A 12316-nucleotide genomic window follows, 5' to 3' on the forward strand; every position below is an offset into this window, starting at 1 on the left:
GGGTGTTGAAACAGTCCTTTCATAGGTGAGGGCGGACGCTGTTAAAGAGCGCCTTCAAGGGCGCCTCAACGCACGCTTATCTCTCCGCTGAGTAGTTGACTTGAAATCTGTGGGGTGGTTTGACCGATAGTGCAATGTATGCGGATACGATGCAAAGCTGTCGTTGCAGACACGCCGTGAAGCTAAATGCGGCTAGAAAAAATTAAGTCACAAAATTTCCGCTACATCGAAGGTAACTGATAGAAAACAAAGAAGGAACACGTTAGAGTTACTTGCACAAACTTTCCGTGGGAATATCACGCCTTTAACGTTAAAGAAAACCAGTGTGAGGAGAGCTCTCCACTTCTCTCTATCTCTCCTACATGAAGACGAGCTCTTAAACCATCATACCAGACACGCGTGTTGGCCCAATAGTAAATGCATAAATCAAAAGGAGAAAGAGTTGTCATCAGAATGTTTTATGTTGTAGGAACATGCTCAGCCGGCTCCAGTACCTGCTGCCATGACGACGTACACCGTGTGCGCCGCCTTCTTTGAATCCAGCCATCCACAAGGGCCGCAAATGAAGGGGCACTTGGCGCTGGCATCTGAGTTGAGGCCCCCAATGGCAGCTGTACGAAGATTCACCTCACTGTTCTCACCACTAAGTTTGCGTTGAATCGTTAGACAGCGTGACGGTCGCTTCTCTCGCTGCAGCGGCCACCTTACGCCAGCGTTATGTTGAGTCACGCCAGGTCGGATGCTACAGGAGTGAGCTGCTCGCCTTACTTCGTATACCATTCCAAATTCTTGTTCTCGCATTCATTGCTTCGCCCTTGGCTCTCGCTTATTTTAGGTTCCATGTTTCTTTTTGTTTATTTTTCCTTATTGTTTATTATCTTTCAACTCTCAAGACAGGAAATCACATATTAAATCCTCCAGTGATCTCTAGTGCAACTCCTGTGACGTAGGAACTTGTTGCGGGAGAACAAAGGAACTTGACAGCTTCAGCAACTTCCTTGGGCTGCGCGGCCCTCTTAAGCGCTGTCATTGAGAGGACCTTCGCTTTGATTTCTTCGGTTAGAGGCTCTGTCATGGCTGTTTCCGTCCAGCCGGGCAGAACAGCGTTCACACGGATACCGTGCGTTGCCAATTCCTGTGCCGCCGTCTTGGTGAGGGTCACGACGCCGGCTTTCGCCGCGGCGTAGGCGCCGTAGGCGAACCAGCCGCTTTTAGCCGCCAAGCTGGCCAGGTTAACGATGGCAGCGCCTCCTTCGGGCAGCTCCTTCCCGACACGTATCATCTCACGACTGGCTGCCCTGGTAACCAGGAAAGTGCCCTGCAATGAAAGTTGGAAAGAAATTCAGCGGCAATATGGTGATAAGCAGGAGAGAATGACAGAAGCCTTGCCTTTACTTACCTCTAATTACATACAATCATCATGATACCTAACACTAGCCGGCATCCACCAGCAGTAAGGCAACATCAGCCGGTGCCTGCACTATGCGAGTATATAGGACAGGCTTGACATAGGAGGTGTCAAACTACACGCGCGGACTCCCAACTATGCTTAAAACGAAAAAAAAAATTTTTTTTCATTAGCCCCTCTGCATGTTCGCGCATTAAATGAGCGCTAGACATGGCTACAGGCGTCAATCTATGTATGTTAGGTTAACGTTTTAGGTCTTCAAGAAAGTTGGGCATTTGACTAGTTTTGTACCGCATTACTCAAATTACGTAGAGAATCAAACACAGACAGCAGGAATAGAGCTTCGCTGCGCTGTGAGTGCCTATTTCTTTCTTTTTATTGCGTTAAGGCTTGCCCTTAAGACATATGTGTATTAAATGTGGGCTATGAAGCCTGTGTTCTGTATGAGTCCGTCTGTCCATCCGTCCGTCCGTCCGTCCGTCCGTCTGTCTGTCTAACGTTGCGAGAGCAGATGCTGGGGTCAGTGAGCTTACCTTCAGGTGCACCCTCATAATTTCGTCGAAATGTTCGTCGGTCGAGTCGACGAGAAGCGACCGAGCAAGAATGCCAGCGCAGTTGACGACGATGCTGAGTGGAAGTGCCGACGAGCTTCTGATTTTCGCGAACAGCTGCTCCACGGACGAGGAGTCTCCGACATCCACGTACTCGGCACGGTGCGCCGCATCTCCTGTGTCGCAGAAGGAACTGGATATTCAATTTCTATCCGTATATGTAATCATAATCATCGTCAGTCTATCGATATGTCCACTGCAAGACGAACGTTTCTTCCAGTGATCTCCAATTTACACTGTCTTGCGCGTATTTCTACCAATTTTCTAATTTCATCATCCCACCTAACGTTCTGCCTTCCTCGCCTGCGCTCCCCGTCGCTTATACCCATTCCCTCGATCACTCTAACCGGCCCCTGATTATCTGTCCCACGCACTATGCGTGGCCTACCCAGCTCCATATTGCTACCTCGCTCACCCGGCTGTCTTCCGGTCTCTTAATGCCCAATTACTTTCAGTTCTGTTACACGCTACGCAGTCCTTAACTTCTCAAATTTCATTAAGACAGGGGAGAATGAAAATCATCGTCCATGCGGGACGCCGCACTAAATGTAGAGGGACACCCTGATGTGAATTATTTGGTCCATTTCCAGTGTGTCTTTGTTCGGTTGTCATATTTTGACTAACGTCCCCATGCCTAATATTATTGCATTTAATACCTTTGCATTTAAAGAGACGCTAAAGGCAAATATTAAACCGACGTGGATTGTTGAAATAGAGTTCAAGAATCCTAGTCGTGCTTCTTTTATGCCCAGGAATCCCGTAGTTTGAAAGAAAATCCCGTTTTATTGGTCCGCATATGGTTGGCGCATTTCAAACCACCCGCCTTCGAGAACGGCCTTGTGACGTAGCACTCGCCATGCCCTCACTGCCCGACAGGCGGCGCAGAGGAGCACAGCCCGGAGAAAACGGAACTTGCGCCGCTTTCAAGGGTAACGTCAAGAAGTTGTTTCTTTCATGAATCAACATGAAACGCACAAGTTGCATTTTATTCCGTCTTGTGACGCACTGCAATGTTCTTTTCTATCACGAGTTGGGAGGACCGCCAGGTGGCGCCGAGGAGTGCACACGCGTTCGCATCGGCTCCATCAATCATCGTGCCTAGCAGCGGTTAAAATCATGTGACTGCCAGTGAAACTACGGGAATTGTGCAGGAAGACGTCAGGTACACGCTGACACCAACTTTTTGGACAAGCGAACCCGGTTTCCTCTGAGGAGCGAAGACCTTCGCCAGAGCATGCCAACCCGCCCCGCTAAGCCTCGCGGCGAAGCGGAACGCGGAGCCCTGGCAGCCAGCTCTCGGCCCACGCGTAGCGCTGCACCGGCCCGAACCCCAACGGACAACGACCCGGAACTAGCCAAGGCACTTATGGACACGGATGACCACGACATCGAAACCCAAGTGAGCTCTGCGGCGGACGCGGACGATGATTTCCTTTCACCTGACGAGGTGCTACAAGGGGAGTCGACCAGCGCCGCCGGGTGCGAGGACAAAGACTCTGCGGAGGAACGCGACGACGAAACCAAGAATGGTCAGTGGCAGGTTGCAATGTCATTGCGACAGCGAAAACGTGTCAGAAAACAAGAACGCGCAGCCCTTGATGACAGCGTTGCTCGAGGCGTAACTGAGAGCAACAGCCGCGGCGCCAGAACGCTTGCAGAAGAGCGACGCGGAAGAGCATCTGAAAGGGACCGACGACGAACGCGCGCGGCGCCGCTGCCGAAAAAACGACATGAAGATTATCATGCGGCCCAGACCAGGGTTAATTGTGAAGGAACTGAAAACCTACGAGGTTGCGCGAGCGATAGAACATGCAAGCGGTGACCCGGAGGCCTGTAACAGCCACAAATTTCTGCTTCGCCTTCGCAACGGCTCAAACATAATCATTGCAAGCACTCCCTACGAAGACGTAGCGGAAAAGATTTTGAAGATCAAGACACTGGAGCTCAATGGTACCAACTACCCAGTGAACACCTACATATCCACTCCTGCAGGATATTTGAAAGGAGTGGTACACGGCTTAGAACGCGAAACGCCAGAAGCTGAACTCCTGAGCCATCTTCGAGTGCGCACTCAAGGAGTGACTATTGTTCAAGCTCGCATGCTCGGACAGTCGCAAACTGCAGTGATCACGTTCGATGGACCAATACTGCCGCGCTTCGTGTATTATTACGGTGGAGAAATGCCGTGCGTGCCTTATCAACCCACACGGCAGTACTGTAAACTCTGCAAGAGCCAGGGACATAGGACGGATGTTTGCCCCACACCAATGACAAAGGCGTGCAGCAACTGCCGGCTAAGAGACCCACCTGAAGACCACACTTGCGAACCGGAATGTGCCTTGTGCGGTGGAGGCCACCCCACGGCGGCATCGGAGTGCACCAAAAAACTCAAACGCGTCCCTCAAAGGGGCTGGCCGCCGCTGTCGCACAAGCACAGCACACCACAAACCACTGGCCTACTCAAGAGACGCTGGTTGAGCACGGACCGCGAGGACTCTGCACCACCAGGCGGGGCCCGTTCCAGTTCCCGATCCAAGTCTCGGTCTACATCCCGATCCAGGTCCGGCTCTCGAGATGACTCCAAGTCCAAGAATGGTGACCACAAGCGGGCCCAAGCAAAGCAACAACAGCACAAGGGCAAGAAGGCGCAGAACAAGAAAGCTAAGAACAAGGTGAGCTGGGCAGCAAAGGCAAAATCCTCCCTACACTCACATCAAACACCACAACTCACGCGCTTAGAACGCGAATTAGAGATAATGCGGGTAAGGATAGGCGACCTAGAACGCGAAAATAGGCAACTAAAAAAGCAACAAACGCAGCGACCGCAACAAGACTCTAAACCAGCCCAGAGTGGCCAGAAATCGCAGACGCAACCGAATTCAGGAGGCGACTCATTAATTACCTTGTCGATGCTGAAAGAAACATTGAAGGAAGTTATACCGACAGTTATAGAGCAAGTCATGATAAAGGTAGATAGAAAGCTAGAGATTCTGGACAAGAAAATCCAGGCACAACACATTGAATTCACGAAAGCCTTGCGAAAGCACGCCACAGGCGCCAACATCAGAGAAAAAGCAGAGAAAGTTTACAACAGGCCCGGTTTGTCGGCCATGAACCAGGAGACGCATAATGGCTAAATATCAAACGCAGCAATCAGAAGAGTGCGAAATATGGCAGTGGAACTGCCGTGGTTTCCGGCGTAAAAGAGGGCAACTGTTGCAGCTGGTGGTGTCGCAACAAAGGCCACCAGCTGTCATAGCAGTCCAGGAAGCCGGAACACATCCAAAATTACGGGGCTACGAGACTTATAGTACCGGGGACGCAGAATGGAAAGTTGCAACATTAGTCGATAACGCAATTACAGCAATACGCCATAAGCCCATAGAAGGGACGGATATCCCGCATCTCATAACAGAAATTGCCTACAAAGGGAGCCATGGCAAGAGCGCCTTCGTACTTAATATCTATAGTCCCCCGAGACAAAAGAGAGCAACGTTCGACAAGCTCTTTCAAGAGACAGCAAAACTGGCGAAAGGGAATCCACTAATCATAGTTGGGGACTTTAATGCCAGGCATGCAAGCTGGGGATATAAGATCCAAGACACCAAAGGCCAGAATATCGCAAGACAAATAGAGGCACTGGGAATGACACTGTTAACGGACCCTGCAATCCCAACGCGAACAGGGAACACCATATCCATGGACACAAGTCCGGACTTGACCATAGTACAAAACTGCCACAGCGTGGACTGGTGCAACACCATTGAAAACCTGGGCAGTGATCATTACATACTAAGCACCACAATCCGCACGGGCCGAATCCGCAAACACATCGGCACAGCTAAAATAACAGACTGGCATGCATATAGAAAATCACTAAAAGGGCACATGACTGCCATAGACGACTTGGACGAGTGGTGCAAAGTAATCCGAAATGAAAAGCAAATGCACACCAAAACTGTCGCTAGAACAGACGACACCACTGAAGTAGACGCTCACCTCCTCCACCTGTGGGAAGCAAGAAGGAACCTCACTAAAAGATGGAAAAGGCAAAAACGAAATAAGAAACTCAAAGCGAAAATTAAAGAAATAACGCAGCAAGCCGAAGAGTATGCTAATCAACTCGCGACAGCCAACTGGGAACAATTCTGCGATTCACTAAATGGAACCCTAGGAACAGCGAAGACATGGAATATCCTCAGAGCCATGATTGACCCACTGAAAACTAAACGCGAAGGACAAAAATCTTTAGAAAGATTATTGCACACATATCCAGGCACACGAGACGACCTCCTTCGAGACATCTATACCAAGTGTTTCGGAGCCCAAGCCATCACAGCCCCTTACCAGGCTAAATACACTGGGCTCCCAAACTCAGAACTGGATGCGCCTTTCACGCATGCCGAGGTAAGAGCGGCAATCGTCAGCATGAAACGCAACACAGCGCCTGGGGCGGATCAAATCACCAATGCTATGATTCGCAACATGAATGATGAAGCCATCACAGCGCTTCTAAACTTCATTAACAAACACTGGGTAAATGGCACAATACCTCAGCAATGGAAGCATGCTGTGATAATCATGATACCAAAACCAGGAAAGAAATTGGCAATAGAAAACCTCAGGCCGATCTCTCTTACATCGTGCTTAGGCAAGGTGTTTGAGAGATTAATAAATACCAGACTTCAACGGCATCTTGAACAAAACAACTTGTTGCCAAACACCATGTTTGGTTTCCGCCCAAACCTCTCGACACAGGACATCCTTCTACTTTTAAAGGAGGAAGTACTAACAAATGTTCCAACAGCAGGAGAAAACATTGTCATGGCCATCGACATAAAAGGCGCATTTGACAACGTAAGCCATAAGGCCATACTAGATGGGCTAGCAGAAACGAACTGCGGTCAAAGGACGTACCAATACGTCCAAAACTTCCTTACTAAAAGAACCGCTGTCATCAAAGTAGGAGAAGACGAATCTAAAGTCTTCCACCCACCGAGCAAAGGCACACCTCAAGGCGCTGTGATCTCGCCTACGCTTTTCAATATAGCTATGATTGGTCTAGCCAGAAAACTCGAAGATATTCCAGACATCCGACACTCCTTCTATGCGGATGACATCACTATATGGACAACCAAGGGTAGCCTGGCAGAAAAAGAAGAACGGCTCCAATTTGCAGCTAAAACAATCGAAGAGTACACTAGAGAAAGGGGACTTCAGTGCTCAGCAGACAAATCGGAACTCATTCGATTCTCCAAAAGTAAAAAAACAAAGGACAGACCCGAGCCTTCGCCTTGAGGTCAAGTTAGAAGGCAATATTATTCCAGAGAAAACGACCGTTCGAATCCTAGGGATGTGGCTACAGTCCAATCAGCGATGTCTCCACACACTGAACATGATTAAACGAACAGCTCAACAAATTGTTCGTATGATAGTCCGAATAACGAACAATCGTGCTGGACTGAAAGAGCAAGACGCGCTTCGTTTGGTAAAGAGCTTAGTCATCAGCAGACTAACGTACTCGCTACCCTACCACAACATGAACAAAGAGGAGAAAGAAAAAGCCGACAAAATAATAAGGATGGCGTATAAAGCGGCTCTGCGACTACCACAAAGCACTTCAACTGCGAAGCTGTTAGCGCTTGGACTCCACAATACCTTTGATGAGTTGGCTGAAGCGCAAGTGACCACACAGATTAACCGCCTGCTACAGACGCCAACCGGCAGAGAACTTCTTCAGAGGATCGGTCTCGGTGGACAAGTACAGGCACATGGAAGAGCTAAGGAATTGTCGTGCTTAGTCAGAGCCTGGTACAAGATATGTCCCCTACCGAAGAACATGGATCCAATTCTACATGCTGGAAGGCGTAAAGCAAGAGCAGCTTACATAGATAAAAAGACAAAATATTTGAATACGGCAAGATTTACAGACGCAGCACCATATCAGACTAATGCAAAAAATATGGTGGCTGTGGTCACAGACCGAAAAGGAAACATTACAAGTTGTGCCTCCATAGCCCAAGCCTCCATTACAGAAGCGGAGGAGATAGCGCTAGCACTGGCAATCAAGGAGGGCAGGGAGCGAAAAGCCCCACTGACAATAATCACGGATTCGAAGGCTGCATGTAGGAACTACGAAAGGGGTAGAATATGTACGAAGGCCTTCCAAATTCTAACCAAAGCTCCTAGAGATTTTCCAATTGAATACACCCAAACGATTATCTGGGCGCCAGGGCATGCGGGCGTCACCGGGAACCAGTTTGCGGATGAGGCGGCTCGAGGCTTCACAAATCACCGAGCTTCCTTGCACACTGCAATAGAGGACCCAACGCCCCTAGACCCTAATTTTGCTACAATTCTTCAGTATTACAGGGAGAATAGAAAACTCTATCCAGCACCGCATAAGAACCTCACAGCAATGGAATCTGCGGCGTTACGCAGACTCCAGACAAACACATATACGAACTTACACAGGCTACATGTATTCTACCCCACAGCATACAGAGATATATGTCCGTGGTGCGGGGCCCCACCAACTCTGTTTCACATTACATGGGAGTGTACACTTCACAACGAAGAACACCACAACATGAATAACACAGAGGAAAAATGGGAGGCACTGCTGTCCAGCTCGGCCTTTGATGATCAGCTTTGTCTGATCCAACGGGCAGAGAAGATGGCAAGGGCCAGCGGAGCCCTGGAATAGGGGCCCGACCATTTGCTTTGCTCCGCGTTATACGCAAATAAAGTTTCTCTCTCTCTCTCTCTCTCTCTATCACGAGTTTTTTTAGTATTAGTGATTAACTGAATGCCGTCATCGGGCTCTTGTTCCAGAATATCCTACTGGTGGCGCACTTACCTTGATTTATCAATTACTAATCCTAGAAGTACATTTACAGCGCAAACGTAAAGACGCACCACAAAGAAAGAAACGACACACACAAGCGCTGTGTGTCGGGGCAGTGTCGTTTCTTTGTGGTGCGTCTTTACGTTTGCGCTGTAAATGTACTTCTAGGATTATGAACCAACTAGGCCCAAAAGAAGTTTTACAGAAATATCAATTACTAAAGCGCTTCTGTTCATAATATTGATGCTTTATAGGTTCTCAAGCATTTAGCTTTCAGTCTGACAGAAAACTGTTATTTGCTTTTGGTGTCCCTTTAAGACGCCCGTGACCAACATTATATTAATTTAGACTTCGAGGCTGCACAATGAAAACGGTCTTTACAGGCCTTTTGTGGTAAAAGGTTCCTCATGGTCAGAGGAACCTAAAGTCAGGCCGCCTTCTGTAACTGACACTCACTATCTGTAGATCTGGCAACGTTGGTGTGACGCAATGAATTTCGCAATATCCGCGAACTTCGACACCAAACGTTGCTGGAGATTCATAAATCAAGCCTTTGCTATCCTTGCACGTATTTCAGCGTCTTATTTATTGAGCGAGTATTCTATGAGTTGCAGATTTCCGTGGCAGTGGCGGCGGCGTATAGTTCGCGAAAAGCCCGGCGCCGGCCAGTGTACACAAACGAGGCCCTCGAAGGTGCGTCGGTCACACGCGTATTTCTATGCGCCGTTTTCCCATAACTGACACTCTCTCGATCATGGGCTTTGTCGGCAATAAGCCGTTTCTGATATGGCAATCTGACCTTTTATCGAGGCCGTTTATCACTTCACGTTGCCACATTTCATTGTTGCCTTTCATGGCTACATTTCATTGTTTCACGCATGGCCGTAGCTACTGCATGTGGCAACCGAAGTGTTGCGTTGCTAAGCACGTGGGTGAAGGTCCAATTCCCGGTATCGAGGAAGGAAAAAGTTAGGAAGGAGCATTGCGTAATGCCAAAGAAAGAAAGAAAGAAAGAAAGAAAGAAAGAAAGAAAGAAAGAAAGAAAGAAAGAAAGAAAGAAAGAAAGAAAGAAAGAAAGAAAGAAAGAAAGAAAGAAAGAAAGAAAGAAAGAAACTCGGGCACGCACAGGCCAAGCTTCGCTTGCTAAAGATGGCACTCGGCACACGCTCTCGAAACGCATGACATATATTAAGAAGGACGCCGCAATTACAGTGTTACACGTAAATATAACGGGCCTTTAGTTTTTTTTTTCTTTCTCCCCGCCACGGTGGTCTAGTGGTTATGGCGCTCGGCTGCTGACCCGAAGGTCGCGAGATCGAATCCCGGCCGCGGCGGCTGCATTTTCGGTGGAGGCGAAAATGTTTGAGGCCCGTGTACTTAGATTTAGGTGCTCGTTAAAGAACACTAGGTGGTCAAAATTTCAGGAGCCCTCCACTACGGCGTCTCTCATAATCATATCCTGGTTTTGGGACGTTAAACCCCAGATATTATTATTATTTCTTTTTTTTTCTTTTTTTTCTCCTATCTGCCTAGACAAGAGTGCTCTTGCAATACTACCTATGTATTCACCATCGCAGGCACGTAAAATACAAATCCTGCGTAATCTATATCCCTTTAAGCTCTTGCTCTGCGGAGCGGACTGAAACACAGGATATAAGACAGGATAACAACTTTATGAGTCTTTGCCCGACTAGAAAGTGGATTGCGCAAGGGACAAAATAATTGCGCTGGTTCGTCTCGTTTTCCTTTTTAAATTGTCGTTTCCTTTTTCTCTATTCTGTTTTGTACTCATTTTCCTACACCGCTTTATAGCTCCGAAACATGCAGTAGTTTTGTGCGTTTACACTGAATATTTCGAGAGAACACAGATAAGCCTTAGTTTGCAAGCATGTGCGCGTTCTCTTAGAACAATCGTAGCTTCGTAGAACAAATAGCCATGGCTTGTATGCGAAACCCGGGCCCTGTCCACCAGCCGGGAAAATATAAAACAGATCGCCGACATCACTAGCGTAGCCTGGAAGGGGAAAGAAAGAAACAAAGTTTGACCATCCGGTGTAGTTTAACATGCATCTCAATCTAAGCACACGGGCCTCGAGCATTTCGCCTCCAAGCATTTCGCTGGCTACGCCCCTGGCCTCCTACTTTGAAATGGTTTACGCACTCTCGGCACTTCAGTGTTGACCATCCTTGCGGCCGTATCTTTCTTTCACATCTCACCACGTACACACAGGGCATGCGTCATCGTCGTCACTCCACGTGAAGGAATTCGGAACTGTCACTGCGGTGATTGCGGCTCGTTTAATGAGCGTCGAAAGCACGGTGTAAGAATATTCAGGTGTTGACACTGCGCGCGCCTAGGCGGCCAGAAAATGTTCGGTCGTCGGTCCGTTGAGCGGTGCGCCATCTAATGGCTTGAGGCTGAGATGCGCCCGCGAGTAGCCGAATCACGGTGGTGCTGCGTCATCGCCGCAGCGCTCGCCATGCCCTCTCCTGTTGCTCTCTCGATTTCGCCCCTCGACGCCGCTTGGCGGATGCACATTATCCAGCAAAATGGCACAGAAAAATGCACGTTATCAGCAGCATGCGCGTTGCTATGGAGACGACTGCCCCGCTTTTCGTAGCGCCCTCCAAGACGGTGCCAAGTCATCTGATAAGAACCCGAAAATTATCTGGACGCGCGTGGATTGCGGTTTCCCATGCGTTGGGGGAAGAGTGTCATCACCTGAGTATATTCTTACACCGTGGTCGAAAGTAACAAAGTCACTGCCTGCGCAATGAAAAAAAAAAAGACAAGCACTGATAACCTTAGCCGTTGCATCAAAAAGACATGAATTGACTGACGTACCTGACAATGAAGCGGCAACTTTTCTCGCTGGCTCGAGCTGCTTGTCGGCTACGATGACCGTAGCGCCTTCACCGGCCAGGGTGTGGCATACAGCCTCGCCAATCCCGCTGGCTCCGCCGGTGACCAAGGCGAGCCGTCCGGCGAGATACATGGCGTAGCTTACTGAAAAGTTAAAATCACTACAAACGCGAATGTGCCTCGAGTCTGACCCGCGGTATTTATACTCGCGGACAACCTTTCTCTGCAATAAGAGGAAAGGTACGGCGGCTGAGCACGTGTGTTCCGTCCTACAAAGACGCACACGGCATTTAGCCTTTGAGGTACGTATGAAGCAAAAAAATATATATAAATATCTCAGTGGTATGAGCTACGTACTCGTTCAAGTTGCTTCCTGTAGAAAATGAAGCAATGTTAATTTTTTTTCTTTGTTCCCACAGAGAAAACGCTGATGCAATGACGGGAATACATTCATTAGCGGTAACATTTGCGCAACTCGGCTGTATAGCACTTGCGTCCCTGACATCGGAGACAGCGCCGTTCAATTGATCACGTGCGCGCTTATCATTTCTGGGGGGCTCTTTTCGGGATATCTAGACAACCCCTCG

At 48.6% G+C, this 12316-nt stretch overlaps 1 protein-coding gene across 2 annotated transcripts; it reads right to left on the reverse strand.

Annotated features, from left to right (window-relative positions):
- Nucleotides 1–456: 456 nt before the first annotated feature.
- Nucleotides 457–12003, reverse strand: LOC119393336 (estradiol 17-beta-dehydrogenase 8). 2 transcript variants are annotated; one of them, XM_037660306.2, is made up of 3 exons: nt 11712–12003; nt 1942–2135; nt 457–1318 (listed from the first exon to the last, which is right to left on the reverse strand). In XM_037660306.2, exons 1-3 carry the CDS (start codon nt 11860–11862, stop codon nt 902–904), a joined length of 762 nt encoding a protein of 253 aa, XP_037516234.1. In that variant the 5' UTR covers nt 11863–12003; the 3' UTR covers nt 457–901. The 2 variants fall into 2 exon arrangements, 1 of the variants encoding a protein (XP_037516234.1); XR_005183891.2 differs by lacking the exon at nt 1942–2135.
- Nucleotides 12004–12316: the final 313 nt, after the last annotated feature.

This window comes from Rhipicephalus sanguineus, chromosome 5 (genome assembly GCF_013339695.2).
Source record: "Rhipicephalus sanguineus isolate Rsan-2018 chromosome 5, BIME_Rsan_1.4, whole genome shotgun sequence".
NCBI lineage: Eukaryota > Metazoa > Arthropoda > Arachnida > Ixodida > Ixodidae > Rhipicephalus > Rhipicephalus sanguineus.